Here is a 16,789-nt window from a genome sequence, read left to right as displayed (position 1 = left end):
CACATCAAAAATATTTAAAAAAAATTTTTTTTTTTATTTTTGAATTTGAATGCAGATTTTCAGAGAATTGCGACAGAAACATTTAGAGGTATGCCACTTCGAAATCCGATTAGGATAAGTTGAAAATATATTCGAAATATACCTTACAATATTCTCGTTTAGCAGTATTTAGGTCGTTATTTCCATTTGTTGCGTACTTCTGGTATATTCTGGAAGCGCTATCACCATGCTGGTGGTATTTTTTCACCCTGCTGCCACACTGTTTACGAAGAAGCTAGCAAAAACGGAGAGAATAAAAGCGTACTAGGATTTCGTGTGGAAAGGAAAAATGCTGTAGGCGCAGTGTAAAATGCATATATTGCAGATAAATCGCGTTTGTGAGATGCTTAAACGCGAATTCAACATCAACTCGGTGCAGAACTTCACGGTGCAATAACACAAATACGCGAATTATCGAATAAACTGAAGTGCAGTTGGCCAGTTGAGACTAACACCACAATAACAACAACAATAACAACAACAATAATATAACCTTGTGTTTTGTTTTTTTGTGGATCACAAAATAAATCGAGTTGCAAGTGGTGTAAACGTGATTAAATAATAATGGTTTAACAGGAAAACAAATTTATTGTGTGTGCGTAGTGACAACAATACAAACGCAGCGACCAATACAAGCGCACAGCTAGTTTTCATAATTACAAAAGTAACAGCGATAAATAATACAAGACAACAACGAAGAGTCTCAAAAAGTGCTGGAAAAACTTTGCGATAAGAAAAACAGGAACCTCCACATCGGCAGATCTCTTGAATGCTGCCGCACTTTGAAATCCAGAGACACAATGGTTTCGTTAATTGACACAATCGAAGCGGCGGCCGAGAAACAGAAGCAGTCCCAATCGGTGGCCACCAACTCCTCCTCATCCGCCTCCTCCTCGTTCTCGGCCTCCCCCACATCTTCGTCCGCTGGCTCTCCATCTCCTGGCGCCCCGAAATCCAATCTCACGGCCAGCGGCAAACCAAAGGAGAAACGAAGGTGAGTCACATGTATCTGTGCCTATACTACATGGTAATCCTCATGGATGCCCTCATCTATAATCCCAGCCCCTGATTAGATGTGCATACAACGCAGTTTCCCAGTGGGTATGCGGTATTTCGTTTATTTTTATGATCTGGAATCAGCATTTTGCTATAGCAATGAAACCCATTGCCAATTGGGAACCCTAAATGACAGACTCGTTGGCAAAGGGGACGCAACTGATGTCGATTTGCGATTTGCGAATTTGCGCACCCAGGTGCGTGAGCCAAAGGTGGGCATGGCCCGCCAACGAACTTCCACCTGTGGGAGCTTTGCCAACGATTTTGAACTCGTAATTGGGAGGGCATGTGGGTGCATTGGGCGTAGCTGATGTGTTATTACTGGGATCAGTAATAAATAAACATACGAAATATTCTTCTTTATCATATAGGCTATAATTAATATTAATTAATATATAATATATAATAATTAATAGTTAATATATATAGTTAATATATAATTAATATCCTTTTTATTAAAATTTTAATTTTTTCAAATTCAAATACTAAAGTCCCCATGTTCCAGTTCCACCGTTCCCAGTACCGACCAACGCATACGTGAGCAACCACCGCTAACTGGTTGCCGCGCTGGCCACACTGCCCAATTCGACCAAATGCAACACATCGACGTCGATTGTTATCGGTGCCAACTGTCATATCTAAGAAAGCGTAAGACGAAAAGAAGACGCCGCAGAAATTCGGTGATAAAAGATTGGAATTGCACGCGATCCGAACGAGCTAGAGCGAATCCGAAATGGGCAAGGAAAAGGCGGCCGCGTCTTACAGCATTGGCGACCTGGTGTTTGCCAAGGTGAAGGGCTATCCGCCGTGGCCGGCCAAAATCACCAAGAGCAACAACAACAAGAAATACAATGTTTACTTCTACGGCACGGGCGAAACGGCCAACATAAAAGTGGAGGATCTGTTCCCGTACGCGAACAACAAGGAGCGCTTCGCTACCGAGAAGATCATGAAGCGGGCCAAGTTCATCGAGGCCATCGACCAGATCGAGAGCGCCCTGCGCGGCGAGGACTCGGCGCCCATCGATTTGCTTGGCGGCGGCGCGGAGCCAGTTGCTCCGCCCGCATCTGGCGATGTCGTCAAGACGGAGCAGCTAAAAGAACCGGAGGCACCCACTGCTCCACCTGTCGCGCCAGCGGCCGAAAAGCCCAAAAAGGGCGGCAACCGTAAGACCAAGGCACCACCGCGCCATGTGGACGGCGACAGTGAAGCAGGCGCTGAAGCCGCCTCCACGGAAGTGGCTTCTCCTCCCGCCAAGCGGAGGGTTCCCACCGAGGGTCTGGCTACTGCCACAGCCACCACCGCTGCAAGTTCTGCTGCGGCACCCACATCCAGCAAGAAATCAGTTAAGAAATCGAAGCCCACGGCTGCAGTTACTCCAATTCAGAAACGTTCACGACCCGCCAATGTGAGTGTAATCAAATTAACCAAGTGCAACAATTCCACCTGGCATAGACCTAGTACAATTTCTGTCCTCAATTTACCCTACCTTGTTGTATATTAATTGATTTGCACTTCTGCCCTCACAGAACATCCGTAACGAGATGCTCATGGTGTACATGCCCACAGCCAAATGCTTGGGAATCGACATAAATTACAATAAGCCGGAAGCATTCGAGAACGCTGCTGCCGAGGAAGCCTGGATGGAGAACGCCCGCAAAGAAGCCATGGAGCTCAAACTAAAACTGGAAAGCGGGCAAATCGAACCAGAGTCCATGCCCGAGAGGATCGTGATAGAACCAACGCGCAGCGAGATACCAAAGCAGGAGGCTTTGCGATTCATCGAAGAGCTCATTGAGCACGAGGATGCCCTCTTCATGGAACGAGACTTCATCCAACTATCCCAGCAGCTGCGCGAGTGTTTGGGTCTGCGACGCGCCAATGTGGGCAAATGCCTGGAGATCCTCGAGCAGTTTAAGGAGGTGGAGCTCACCAAGTTGATGCTGCTGCGCAATCCGGAGTGCGTTGACATAATGCGACGACTGCGCCGATATGTGGGCAATTTGGAACTCTGGAAAATGGACTTGTCCGACGAGTTGGAGTTCAAGGAGAGGGCGCAAACCATTCGCAAAGTGTCCTCTGGCATATACGATGGCTTCAAAAGCCTCTTCAATCCGGAGCCTGATAGCGAGGACAACTTTTGGATCGACTTCTGCGAAAAGGTAAAAATCTACAAGACCTACACGAAAAATATCAACGAAAACCTTCGCGTCGGAATGAACGACCGCGGCTACAACAACCTGGTTCTTGCCAAGGAGGCCGCCACTTTAGCCGAATCGGCTCCACAGTAAAATGTTTGACGGCCATCTGTGCTACACCAACTGTATGATAAGGTAGGTTGGAATCCGCTGAGTTGAGCCAAATCTTCAAGACCCCCATTTTTCATTTTAGTTACTCCTAAGCGTTACAAGCCAGGCAACTTTAAGACCGTGTTCTGGATGACGAAGTTTTGATGAGCCGAGTGTGCTATTGCTTAATTTCTAGGATATTAATTCAATAAAATTCCTCACAGAACGTTACATCTGTTTGCCTGCCAGGTGCATATTGTGCAGCGCTCGGGATGGGAGTGTTTCGGTCGCATCCGCTTATTATTACCACCAGACTTAAAAAGCTTTTCAGCTTCGGACCCCTAAATATTAACTAAGTTTGTAGATGTTTTGAATAATAATGAATTAAATATAGATGGTACATACAAATCTCAACGGCTATTTCATTTTGTCGTTATCCTCTACATTGTAAACAACAATGATAACTTTAAATATAGAAAAAAATAATTTTGGAAGTTATATTCTTAGCTTAACATAGAGCTCCGGAATTCCTTTTCCTACCTAATCTATGGATAAGTCATCATTAGAAGGGGAACTTAGATGAGGTAGCTCTATTCCTAACATTGCCTTAAACTGTGAATGAGCAACTAGCTCTCCCTCGCGTCTCCTATTCCATCTGGCAGAATGGCGAACATGGCCTCCGATTCCGGCAGACAGGGCGAGTCGTAGATCTTGCAGATGCGGGTCTCGCCCTTGCCCTTGCGCAGATACAGTCGCGTGGTTGAGGAGTGGGCCATGATGTGCCCGCCAATGGGTTTTTTGGCATCAAACATGCCGGGTGCGCCGTCCAGCGAGGCAGTCACCTGATTGGTAATTACCACAGCTACTCCGAACTCATCGGCCAGCCGTTGGAGCATGCGCAGAAACAAGCCCAGATGGTTTTGTCTAGCGGCCAGCTCGCCGCGTCCTATATAATCCGATCGGTAGAGCGCCATTGCACTGTCCACAATCAGCAAAGCGTATCTGCGAGATACTTTACTATTAAATTATGTATACTAAGGGATGAGCTATCGTACCTGGACTCGAAAAGCATGCCCGCCGCCATCTGGATGAGCTTGGTCTGCTGATCGGAATTGTGGGCACGGGTGAAGGCCACATTGTCCAGCACCTCGGATTCATTCAGTTTGTATCTCTGCGCGATGGCAGCCAATCGCTCCGGACGGAAGGTGTTCTCGGTGTCGATGTACATGCACTTCCCCTCGCCGCCCTTTTGGCTGATGGGCAGCTGGCAGGTGACTGCCAGAGTGTGGCACAATTGGGTCTTCCCACAGCGGAACTCTCCGAAGATTTCGGTAATGGATCCCGTCTCAATGCCGCCACCCAGCAGTTTGTCCAGCTCCTTGGAGCCCGTGCTCAGCTGCACAACATCAGCACGCATTTGATAGAAGGTACGAGCACTGAGAAAGCCCAGAGGCACGAGTTTGTTGGCCTCCGTGATGATCTGTTCCACCTTGCCGCCGCCCAAGCCGGGAATAGCCATCAGTTGCTTCTTGGTGGCATTGGCCACAGACTCCACGGTGTGCAGACTGGCCTGCTGGAGCAGCTTGATGTCCTTTGCCGTAATGCTGCCGCCCTAGAAGGAGAATAATAAGGAATGTCCACAATCCTGGTCGAGATCGCACTACTACGTACCAGTAACTTGGCCACGCTGAGCGGACCCTCCTCCTCTTCCTCTTGCTGCTCCTGAACATTCGTTAGCTTCTCCATTTGACAGTTTCGAAGCACAATTTTCCTATTTGTTGTTTCGAGTTTCGTTTTTTAAATTGTTCGTCTTGCGTGAGAGAATTTCGTCAAAAGACTGCGCGGCGCGAAATTCACCGCAAAAGCAGTTAGCCATTCGCCCCGAACGCGGAGGATACGCATATCACTACGGTGGTCTCTGCTTAAAAGAGACGCATCATATCACCATGGCGAACCATTACTACTTCGACATTAAACTGTGAGTAGACAGATGTTCTGACCATAGAAAATAAATCTTTCAATTGAATAGTAAACTTCGGGATCCGGATGCGGTTGTTTTGACCCCAGCGCTATTTCGAAGCTGCGTCCTTGACGCCCTGGACAGTTTCTTCTGCGAGGAAAAGCCCACACTGGAGATCGTTAAGTTTAGCGCCCAGCAACATCGCGTTGTGTTTCGAGTGCCAGAGGAACTGCATGATATGACACGCATATCCATTGAACACATTAGTCACTACCAGCAAATACCCTGTCATTTTGAGATCTTGGAGACCTCCAAATCCTCGCTAGACTTTGAGAAAAGCATTGAGAAGACTCTCTCAGGGCTGTCCAGTAGTGAGGATTAGCGATATGGCCAATGCAATTTATACATTTTACTGTGATTTTACTGTGATCAGATTTTATTGCCATTCACAACGAATCAGATTGCTAACAGTGTTGGCTATCAAATGAGTATAAGAAGCTGAGCAAACACAGCAAGGGAAATCCATTTCAATGAAAGTGCATTTAAGATTACATTTGTTATGGCTTTCAAAATTTAATTTAAATCAATAATAAATCAATAATACATTTAAGAACAATAAGTCCGCACCTATTTACATCTATAAATAAATGGCTATATTTTTGGCTATATTTAATATACCTTTTGCTGTTATAAGCCGAATTGGCATCCCTAACGGCGCACAGCTGTTTGGGAAGCAGAAAGAAACAGTGAAAAAGGGGAGTAATTACATAAAAAACACACTGACCGGCAACTTTTGGACGCCTCTTCCCGAAGTTTCCGCCAAAAAAAAAGGCACTGGCATTTGCACCCAAAGCATGAGTGATTATCAATATCTGGATGTGAAGCTGTGAGTTCCGGGCTATAATTCCCACTCCGTAGAGCCCCATATTCCCCACGTGCGCACGTGCATCATGCGAGTATAATTAAGATAATGCACGTTTTTATTTGACAGGAAACTCCGCGATCCAGACTCCGTGACCTTGACGCCCGTATTCTTCTTTGGCTGCATCCACAGCTCCTTGGTTAGTATATTTGGCGAAATCGGTGGCCAGACCACACTGGACATTGTGAAGTTTAGCACTAGCCAAAAACGCTCCATTCTCCGGGTGCCAGAGAATTTTCTGGATCGCGTTCGCATAGCTATAGCCCTGATAGGATACTACCAGGAGGTGCCCTGCCATTTTCAGGTGCTTAGCACATCCCGCAAGCCCTTGGATTTCGAGGAATCGCCCGAGGAGTTCATAGCATTTAACTAGCTTAACATCATCAGGATGTCATTCTCTTACTGCAAGGAGTACGGCAAGGACAAGGTGATCTTCGTGACCAAGGAGGACCATGCCACACCCAGCACCATCGAGCTGCCGCCGCCAGAGAAGCCAGAGGGCGTGATCACCAAGGACGGCAAGATCAACTGGAGTTGTCCCTGTCTCGGCGGAATGGCCACCGGTCCCTGTGGCGTCGATTTCCGCGAGGCCTTCTCCTGCTTCCAGAACAGCACCGCCGATCCCAAGGGATCAGACTGCTACGATGCCTTCACCAAGATGCGCGACTGCTTCCAGAAGTACCCCACCGTGTACAACAAATCTGGCGGCGATGACGACGACGATGATGGCTTGAGCGAAGCCTTGGACACTGATGCCGCTTCAGTTGGTGGTCAGAACGCAGATCCGCTGGCGGATGTGGGCAACAATGGAGGCGGCGACGAGGTGCTGACCCCCAATAGCAGTTCGGTGGTGCCCAAGGTTTAGGGCGGAGTGCATACATATGTCGTACATTAAGATAAGACTTCGTACAAAATAAATAAAGCCTGTCTTGGCTGGTGGCCAGTCCGGGCAAAAAGTATTGATGAAAGAGCTGCTTTTTTCAATAAAATGTACTCGTATTTTAGTTAAATACTCGCTTTTGTGACATAGAAGCAAATAACGAAATAAAAGGATACAAAAATGAAATGTTTCTTTAAAATCTTCGTATTTAGCGGTATTTAGGCCGTTATTTCCATTTCCATTTGATGCGTACTTCTGGTATATTCTGAAAGCGCTATCACCATGCTGGTGGTATTTTTTCACCCTGCTGCCACACTGTTTACGAAGAAGCAAGCAAAGAAAACGGAGAAAATAAAAGCGTATTAAGATTTCGTGTGGAAAGGAAAAATGCTGTAGGCGCAGTGTAAAATGCATATATTGCAGATAAATCGCGTTTGTGAGATGCTTAAACGCGAATTCAACATCAAGTCGGTGCAGAACTTCAAGGTGCAATAACACAAATACCCGAATTATCGAATAAACCAAAGTGCAATTGGCCAGTTGAGACTACAACCACAATAAAAACAACAACAACAGCTATAGCAGTGAAATAATAATATAACCTTGTGTTTTGTTTTTTTGTGGATCACAAATCAGCATATATACACAAAATTAATCGAGTTGCAAGTGGTGTAAAAGTGGTTAAATAATAAAGGTTTAACAGGAAAACAAATTTATTGTGCGTGCGAGTGTGTGTGTGCGTAGTAACAACAATACAAACGCAGCGACTAATACAAGCGCACGGCTAGTTTTCATACATAGGAAAATAACGAAAGTAACAGCGATAAATAATACAAAACAACAACGAAGAGTCTCAAAAAGTGCTGGAAAAACTTTGCGATAAGAAAAACAGGAACCTCCACATCGGCAGATCTCTTGAATGCTGCCGCACTTTGAAATCCGGAGACACAATGGTTTCGTTAATTGACACAATCGAAGCGGCGGCCGAGAAACAGAAGCAGTCCCAATCGGCCACCAACTCCTCATCCGCCTCCTCCTCGTTCTCGGCCTCCCCCACATCTTCGTCCGCTGGCTCTCCATCTCCTGGCGCCCCGAAATCCAATCTCACGGCCAGCGGCAAACCAAAGGAGAAACGAAGGTGAGTCACATGGATCTGCCTATACTACATGGTAATCCGGATGCCCTCATCTATAATCCCAGCCCTTGATTGGATCTGCCTAGATCGCGCTTGCTTGCCCATTGCATAAGCAAGCGCCTGCTTTCTTTTTCGCCCGCTCTTCGTCGCGATATTCGTTGCCATCCGTCGCTTCTCGCGTTTCTTCTCAGTTTCCCAGTGGGTATGCGGCATTTCGTTTATTTTTATGATCTGGAATCAGAATTTTGCTGTAGCAATGGAACCCACTACTTATTTTCGATCACTGTACCCTTTACGACCTTACTTGTTGGGCTTTAAAGTCTCGAAATTTCATATTGTTAATCATTCTAGTAACTACCACCCTGGATTTTCTTTCGTATCTCATAGATGAGTCAAACTTACTTCCTGATTCTAACGCCACCATATACATAGTGCTTAAAACCTACGGGAGCGTATTTCAATTTTCTAATGAATTTGAATTCCTGCTTTGCTTGAATGTGTGAACTTCCCTCAATGGGCGTCACTAATTGACGAAACAGGGACTTGAATATAATGGAAAGCCAATCATTAATCACGCGTTCAACTAATTTTTGCATTCGCGGCAAATATTATACGATCGATGGCGACGGCGTATCCAACGGCCGAGACCCACGACCTTCAGGCATTCAAAGACAAAAGTCGAGACGAACCGAAATCGTTCAGTTTGCATTTGCATGGTCGGTTTCCGCGGTGGAATTTAATAACTAGGGGATATACGATAGACGAATAAGTGCCCGCTGTTGGGAGCAAAGAGGCTTGAAAACACTTGTTGCTCTCTTGAGAAAAGGTATATCCTCAAGGATATACCTCATAAGGCCAAGCCCCCAGTGGCTGCGATTTATTTTTAGACGGGTGCATTGTTCTCTTTTTTCCTTACGCACTGTCGGTTATTTTTAAGTGAGGCGAAAATCAAAAACACAATGAGGAAAACCTGTTGTGTTCGATAATGCGTGCCCCTTTGCTCCAAAAGCAACCCGTTTTTTCCTCGTGCTTCGGCTTTTTGGGCTTTGTTTGTTTTCGTTTTAGGCCCACGCCCCTCAGAAAACTTAAATTTATTTATTTTATAATCCCATAAAACGACAAGTTTATGTTTCACTCAAGACATTTACATTGGATTGAAACAAAGTTTCGCTTGGGCCTACGTGACGACCGTAAAGCTGAAGGAAAATAAGTGTGGAAAAACCGAAAAGCGGTTCTATAACCATTTTCAAAATGCGCTCTAGCTTCGATTAGACCCACTAACCGACAATTCGCGTTTTTCCATTTGTCTCAAACTGGTTCCAATATATTTTGCAGTGCGACGCATGCAAACAATTGACTTTGGTCGTTGGTAAATGAGAAATTTAATTCAATTGGCCGCCGTTAGAGAAAGCTTGGCAAACAAACTTATAATTGTCGTAAAATCACTCCTATTGCATTTTCCTTAACATTTTTGTATCTATCGAATATCGATTTTTTCGATTGTCCATCGCTAACCCCTTGCTTATCGATCGACGCTTTCGATTACAGCACTCCGATCTTGAACAGATCGTAACTGCAGCAACGGTGTGACCTCAATAAAAGTGAATTATTACAAGTTGACATGGAGGGAGGCAACAATCTGAATCAAGATTTTGTATGTTTATTCTTATTTTTAAATCATTTCTGCAAGCTGTTAGACTTGCGCCCAGCAGCTAATGAATAAACTTAAAAACAAGCCAGTAATAAATAAATTTCAATAGCAAGGCACATAAACGCACAAAAGTAAAACACGCTTACACACATTCCATACACACAAACATGTGTGTATTGTAAAATATTTAAATGATATGCCCTGTTGTTGTTATTGTTGTTGTTGCTGCTGGTATTGTTGTTATTGCTGTTTTTCGTCTGGCCACGACGACCTACTTTTTGCGCAATCGAACTAAAAATGTGACGATCCGGGGAGGATGGAAACGACCGAGGGGGTGTTATGGGGCTACTATATAGGGGGAAAGAGAAAGATGGATGGCATTGTATTCGAGTGTTAGGCCCGTGGAGTTATTGTTGGTTTTTTCTCGCTTTCCATGCTCACACTTTTGTTTTGCTACGGCGCACTGAAAGAAATACTGGCTAATCATATTTCAAACAATAAGATCGGAAGTTCAGTTGCTTGTTTTTCTTGGAAAGACATTTATTAGCCGCAATTTGTAATCCTTCCCTTTCCCAAATTCAATATATTTGTGTACCTTTTTTGTTTCTCTGTATGGAATTAAGCATGTTGCAGCGAGCGAGACGGATATAAGCAGCGCGAGGGAGACAGAGTGAAGGTAATACAGCTTCCGAATCTTTTTCGGCTGCTCAGTTGTGTATGGGCTCTATATGCATCGCATTCCGGGTAAATTATGATTCTGCAATTGCTGGCAGGGAAAGTTCAAATTTATATTTAAAGCGATAAATTGGAATCAGTCGCTGAAAATGGCTCACAAGTTTTCTGAACTGATTATCGCGGAACCTGTTTGGAAGGCACTTTTTGCGGGGAAATGTGAGGAAAAAATTACATTGAGAAGAACAAAGGAACTTCTTGCTTGAGAATGTATAACATCTTTACGATAATCTGTTGCAATAGCCATTGCTTTGGATTAAGTATTCTTTTCATTTTTTCACATACTATTTTGTGTGACTTTCTTGAATTTCTAGACCAAGTACATGGTTCAGTAAAGCGTACTATGCAAGACGTGGATGTGAAGGAGCCAGTGCAGGAAACTCTAATAAAGATCACTTGAAATATGAATCTGACCTGACCGATGAACCTCATCTACCTGACCACCAACTTGACTTTGTCGATCACCTTAGTAGCTCAACTCTTTCGACAAGTAATGGAGGGAGTTTACAATGCTGATGACTACTTTTATTCTTATTTGGATGAAATAGGTGGATGATAGACGTGTGTAGCATAAAAAAGTAAACATGGGGTTATCAGAGTAATTTCAGCTGACCCTGCCTGTTCCTTCGCCTTCTCCACGAGTTGATTACATTGCGATTTGATTACTTTTGGCTGGGCTGGGGAACTAGCTTCCCTTATCTCGTTTCACTTTCCGTGCTGTTTGCCAAATTAATTCAAATATTTAACTCTTATGCTTTAGTTCTTATCGGCCGGCTAGGGAAATCGTGGATAAATCTGAGAGTATTTAGCCATTCAAGCAGCTTTTCTTGCATCTTTTCTTACTGTGTTAAATCTTACTTTTGGTTAGTTTTAAAAATATTATAAGAATTGTTGATCATTTGATCATACCTAGTTTGGGCCCGAATTACGAGAGAGTGTTTGCACGGTGCAGAGTTTCTAAAATTATAACATGACAATTGGTGAGTCAGGGAAATGGGCGGAAAATGAGTCCTGGAGGCGCGGAAATTTTCCGACGGCGCTGCAAAGTAGGCTATATAGTACGGGTCAATTATCGGCTGAAGAGCGGCGGACTGACATAATTTATATGGCTCTAATTTGAATCCGCCACTCAGTTGGCTCGTCGTTATCGCCCCATTGGGCAGAACCGAAGCGCTGGCTCCCTGCCACCTGAATGCTTTTTGCGAGGCAGTCGGACCAGACTTTATCTTATCACTCCGGAGATCCGTCCGGAGCGCACTTGTCCGGATAGGCAAACTTATAGTCTGATAGCACACGAAACCTGAGTGGCGCTCCCGCTCTTTTGCGATTTTTCCAGTCGCCTCGCCTGCCCAGCTATAAATATGACGGCTTCGAGGTTATGGAACCTTTCGCTCATTTGGTGCTCGAACTCCCGTACGTCGTGTTCTACCAAAATATTGGGAGCAGTGAAGTTGTGGACAAAAAATTCAAACACTATCAGTGCTTATCGCACGCGTGTGTGTGTTCATCATCGATGGGCTTAGCCGGATTCCAGCGAAGCAAACGGCGCAATCAATGTTTAATTCCTTCGAGAGCTGCGACTTCTCGTGTCCCGGCGACAGTTCCTTCTACGGCGAAGATGTGATTCCCGGTCCTACTTTCTACGAGTGCGATACAAAGCCGCAGCAGCAGCAGCAACAGCTGAGCAATGGCTCTGTTTACGGGCGAATGCCCATTAATGAACCCACCGTGAACTTTGGCAACGGGTCATTCTACAATGCCCCTGCTGCCCCCAGAATCCAACCCTTTGTGGGCGCCATGCTTGGGCGCAATGTGTCCTCTGCCGGGATGCAAAGATACCATCCGTACCGCCAGCAGCAGCCCCAGGACGCCTTCTACCGCCAGAGGGGATCGCTCCTGAACGTGGCCACGCCCTGTCGCGACAGCCGCCCCTGGAGTTACGCCTACTGCTATGGCTACGCCCCCACCAACACCCAAGCCTGCCAGTTCTCCCAGTTCGTCGACATCGAGGACTTCATGTGAGTGAGAAACAAGCGACTGTTGGTCCAATTGTTGTTTGGCTGATTCAGTGATTTGGCGCCTTCTATGATCTTGTTACAGTGTATATCAAATACTATACAAGTACGAAAATTCCACCATGGCAAGCTCCAAGTTCTGTTTTGCGAATTTACACAATTTCGTGTATTAGTTGTTACATAACTGCTCATTGCAATAAACAAAATGGAAAGCAGTTCGAATCGGCTGCAGAATACCACTAAAGATCTACATTTTCCGAAAGTACCTGAAAGAGCTAAGCTCTTAAAAAGTGGCTGTCCTATTGTAAAACTCAAGTCGAAAGCAAACGGTTGTGCACTTATCTATGCTTATTTGCGAATCGCTTTTATAATAATATTTAGATACGCAGCAAGAGATAGGGCGAGGGGGACGGAGATATGGGGCAAGAGAGGTGTCGTATGAGTCAAGGCTTGGATGGGTTATTCCCAAGTGAAGTGCCCACTATAAGATTGCGGGCGGGGAAAGACTTTCCCTCTTACCTCTATTTTTCTACAGAAATGTTTAATGGCCGCCATATAGTTAATGAAACTAGGAAATTGCTCGTCAGCTGTGCTGTTGTGTAGTCATAGTAGTTATCGTATAGGGTTCTCCTGTCGGTTCCAAAATCCATGTTATTGATGAACGACTATCTAGCGATTGACGCAGATTACAGCCCCTTTCCCTGGATTCTCATCTTTCACCTCCTCAAAAACTTTGCATGCAACGTGCGCCGCAAGCAAATGTGTTTGGAATGGTCTTCGGGTTTTCGTTTATTTACGTTTTGCACACGTTTAAGCCAAATTGGGCTGGCCCATCTCCATGCTAATGAGCCGAAGCCAAACTGACGCACTTGCAGAAATCGCTGCTCCAAGAACTCCCCCCACATTACGCTCTGCCCCCAAGAAGAAACCAAACATCCCTGACCCGATGCTGTCTCGATTTACTGCCCCATGAACTTGGCATTAGCACCTCGAGTCGTATTTTATGTGTTTTCGCTGATATCTCACCCGGAGATACGGCGCATTTTGGGAGCTTGGCCAACATTTCGCAATGCTCGCAATTCAACTCAAACAGCAGCGGGTCAGAATTCTAAGGTGTTGTGGGATCAGCTTGGACTTAGATATCCACGTGCTGGGAACGTATACAAACGCATTTGATACCCAAAGTGGGAAATATGATATCTTAAGATTGGTCCATGTATAATAAGGGAAGAGTTGAGTGACTGAGAACCTCAACGAAAGGTTGGAATTGCATTTATCAGATATCAGAGTAGATCAGTCGTCGCAAAAGGATCACTTTGATCACGTTTTCGCAAAATATTATGTTTCTATATAATAGCTTATTATAGCTTAATTTTTGTCAGTGCTTCGAGCGGCTTTGGAGCGGAAATACTTAGCAACAACAACAGCGGCACCAGCGGCAATAACAAGGCAATTCTGCTGGCACAGACAGAATATTTAACAGGCTGTACTTGCTTCTGTTCTAATGAACAGACAATGGTCCGATCGAAAATATATATGTGCACACCTCCCCCGCTAAAGTCCCGCGAATATCACTCCATTTAAGCAGGCCATTAGCATGCAATTCAAAGTCACTCTCCGCCGCTTTCTATGGGCTACGGGCTACCGACTATCGGATTTGTGTTTATTAATGCATATATAATATACAGAAATCCACGAGTCTACGTCTACATTAGTGTGCGCTTTGATAGCGAAGTAATAGAATACTATATATAATTATCTCAGCAGCCATTCGAGTTTCGCTTCAAACTTTTGCCTGGTTTCCATCAATCAGTCGCTTGATTGACAGTGAAAACCCCTCTTATCTCCCCAGGTTTCTGTTTTATTTATTTTGATTTATTTGAATGCATTGTGTTCTCACTTTCGCACAGTTTCCCAATCAAAGTTTTATGTGGGAGGTCAGAGTACTCCTTTTATAATATAAATTCTTGCCGAGTGCAATGCAGTTTTGCATTGTTTATTTTAAGATTTGCTCTGTTTACAATCGATCGATTAGTGTGGCTGTTATCTCATTTGTATGTCATAATAGAAGATTATTTTCAACTACTAAGTAGTTTGCTTCGATTTATTTCATTTATTTAGGTAGCATTACTTACACTTAAGGAAACGGGAATATATTTTTAATAGATACTTAAGCTTTTATTAGACAGGTGGCAGAATGACAAATAGTACAAATCATATTGTACTGTGCCTTTGTCGGCAGATATGATGGACTTTTGATCACTTGGACTCCTTCGTTGACAGGCGGTACTTAAGGTTTGTTAACAAAAAATTTTGATATTTTCGCGGTGTTGCCAAGCGGATTTTCACAACTGAAACAGCTGACGTGGGCAGGTATTTTTTTCATCCCAGCGAATCAATAAAGCAGCGTTAGCAAATTTTTCCAAAAGGCCAAGGAAACAAATGTCTGTACGTGCCGAAATGGGTGTCACCCATGGATTATACAAGTTCGCCCACTATTTCGCTAATAAATAAAATATAAAGAGCCACGAGATATGATGTTGCATGCGGCTGCTCACGAGATTTTCTTGGCAAACTTTGCTATAGTTATTCCGCAGTCCCGCGGGAGGGCCATCCGTCTTTTCTTAGAATTCCCCACAATGTATGGGCATACAGATAGAGTCCGTGTGTTTGGGGTCAGTGCTCTGGTCTATAAGTGTGTATGATTGATTTGGTTAAAACTTGTCGCCAATATAGACGATTCGAAACCCAGGGTCTAAATGGGGCTTAGTCACCCAGCGAAGACAACTAACTCCGCAGAGTCGCCAATTGCCAAATTATCGGTGTTTTGTGAATCCCCTGGTGATATATTCCAAAAGACCACCACCGGAAAATTGGTGCCAAGGTAACTCACTTCGTTTTTATCAGTGGAACGTGTGACTGCTGGCTATTCTCGGAATCCCAAACAGACGTCCCAAAGTATCTAAGCCCCAGGGCTCTTATGCCAGCTCGGAATGCACAGCTGTCCCAAGGGGGCGCCTCCGTAGGTCAGGATCCCCTAGACGATACCCATTGGACTTATTTAGAATGTTTTTCAAGACTCTGTAGATAAGGAATGTGCAGAAATTCCTTATCAGCATCGCCGAAAAGAAGATTACTTTTGAGATATAAGACTATATATTTTGTACTTAATAGTGATTCGAATTTATTATAATTGATTACAAAATAATTTATTGTTTTGATTACCAGCTTTTGCTTTGATCTTCATCTCAATTTGAATTCGTAGTCACTGTGTAATAAATGGTTTCTCGAAAAGAGTTGGCTAGGAATACCTGCCGAGAACTTTGGCGCCGTGTCGATCGCCTTTTGTATTTTCGCTTGGCCTGGCAACAAAAGCGAAAATTACAAGCGTTTTGCCTAATTGAAAAATTGCGAGCTCTGGTGGCCGCGTGAATTGAATCACAAGCAATCAAACGGGCATTAAAGTGCAGCCATGCAAATGCACGCATATTTCAGGCAGCCTCCCCCGTTCTAGATCCCCCCTTTCTCCACCGATCAGTGGCGTACGTGATCGTTTTGAGCTTATGCTAATTTTCCATCCGATCGATCTTTGCAGGAACAATGAAAAACGCAAGGAAAAGTCTCGCGATGCGGCTAGATGTCGTCGCTCCAAGGAGACGGAGATTTTCATGGAACTCTCGGCGGCTTTGCCATTGAAAACCGACGATGTCAGTCAACTGGACAAGGCCTCCGTGATGAGGATCACTATCGCTTTCCTCAAGATTCGCGATATGCTGCAGTTCGGTGAGATTCACTTAAGATGTTATCTTTGTAAGCACCATCTAATTATTATTACTTATTTCAGTGCCCAGCTTGCGCGACTGCAATGATGCCATTAAACAGGACATTGAAGCTGTCGAGGATCAGCAGGAGGTCAAGCCCAAGCTAGAAGCGGGCAGTGAGGATTGGCTGAACGGAGCTGAGGCCAGGGAGCTCCTGAAACAGACCATGGACGGATTCCTGCTGGTCTTGTCCCACGAGGGAGACATCACCTACGTGTCCGAAAACGTAGTCGAGCATCTGGGCATCACCAAGGTGAGTGTGTTCATCGACTTTACTAAGGAAGATTCTA

At 44.7% G+C, this 16,789-nt stretch overlaps 6 protein-coding genes across 9 annotated transcripts in view; 5 read left to right on the top strand and 1 right to left on the bottom strand.

The window, feature by feature from the left end:
• Nucleotides 1-250: 250 nt before the first annotated feature.
• LOC6554225 (protein similar) overlaps nt 251-16,789 on the top strand; it is a 70,113-nt gene continuing 53,574 nt past the window's right edge. The window contains exons 1-3 of one of the 3 annotated variants that reach the window (XM_015153601.2): nt 251-1,033; nt 16,274-16,461; nt 16,523-16,752. In XM_015153601.2, coding sequence (XP_015009087.1) covers nt 840-1,033; nt 16,274-16,461; nt 16,523-16,752 — 612 coding nt within the window. In that variant the 5' untranslated portion in view covers nt 251-839. Of the gene's footprint in view, nt 1,034-8,095; nt 8,284-12,202; nt 12,682-16,273; nt 16,462-16,522; nt 16,753-16,789 lie in introns of those variants that run through there. The other 2 variants (XM_001981206.3, XM_026976263.1) reach the window with 2 other exon arrangements.
• On the top strand, nt 1,710-3,782 carry LOC6554229 (PC4 and SFRS1-interacting protein). Its single transcript, XM_001981210.3, has 3 exons — nt 1,710-2,503; nt 2,625-3,428; nt 3,487-3,782. The coding sequence occupies exons 1-2, from the start codon at nt 1,829-1,831 to the stop codon at nt 3,384-3,386; spliced, it is 1,437 nt and encodes a 478-aa protein (XP_001981246.1). The 5' UTR covers nt 1,710-1,828; the 3' UTR covers nt 3,387-3,428; nt 3,487-3,782.
• Nucleotides 3,775-5,316, bottom strand: LOC6554228 (DNA repair protein Rad51 homolog). The gene is made up of 3 exons (XM_001981209.3): nt 5,055-5,316; nt 4,439-4,995; nt 3,775-4,385 (listed from the first exon to the last, which is right to left on the bottom strand). Exons 1-3 carry the CDS (start codon nt 5,127-5,129, stop codon nt 4,010-4,012), a joined length of 1,008 nt encoding a protein of 335 aa, XP_001981245.1. The 5' UTR covers nt 5,130-5,316; the 3' UTR covers nt 3,775-4,009.
• Nucleotides 5,288-5,950, top strand: LOC6554227. The gene is made up of 2 exons (XM_001981208.3): nt 5,288-5,361; nt 5,413-5,950. The coding sequence occupies exons 1-2, from the start codon at nt 5,330-5,332 to the stop codon at nt 5,723-5,725; spliced, it is 345 nt and encodes a 114-aa protein (XP_001981244.1). The 5' UTR covers nt 5,288-5,329; the 3' UTR covers nt 5,726-5,950.
• LOC6554226 (mitochondrial intermembrane space import and assembly protein 40-B) lies at nt 6,058-7,231 on the top strand. Of its 2 annotated transcripts, none has more exons than XM_001981207.3 (2): nt 6,058-6,229; nt 6,335-7,231. In XM_001981207.3, the coding sequence occupies exon 2, from the start codon at nt 6,654-6,656 to the stop codon at nt 7,128-7,130; it is 477 nt and encodes a 158-aa protein (XP_001981243.1). In that variant the 5' UTR covers nt 6,058-6,229; nt 6,335-6,653; the 3' UTR covers nt 7,131-7,231. The 2 variants fall into 2 exon arrangements, with proteins under 2 accessions (XP_001981243.1, XP_015009085.1); XM_015153599.2 differs by having other exon boundaries at nt 6,311-7,231.
• On the top strand, nt 6,064-6,737 carry LOC26526889. The gene is made up of 2 exons (XM_026976264.1): nt 6,064-6,229; nt 6,335-6,737. The coding sequence occupies exons 1-2, from the start codon at nt 6,198-6,200 to the stop codon at nt 6,636-6,638; spliced, it is 336 nt and encodes a 111-aa protein (XP_026832065.1). The 5' UTR covers nt 6,064-6,197; the 3' UTR covers nt 6,639-6,737.

This window comes from Drosophila erecta, unplaced genomic scaffold, assembly GCF_003286155.1.
Source record: "Drosophila erecta strain 14021-0224.00,06,07 unplaced genomic scaffold, DereRS2 tig00000000-arrow-pilon, whole genome shotgun sequence".
Taxonomy (NCBI): domain Eukaryota; kingdom Metazoa; phylum Arthropoda; class Insecta; order Diptera; family Drosophilidae; genus Drosophila; species Drosophila erecta.
This window is presented reverse-complemented; position numbering and strand designations above follow the sequence as displayed.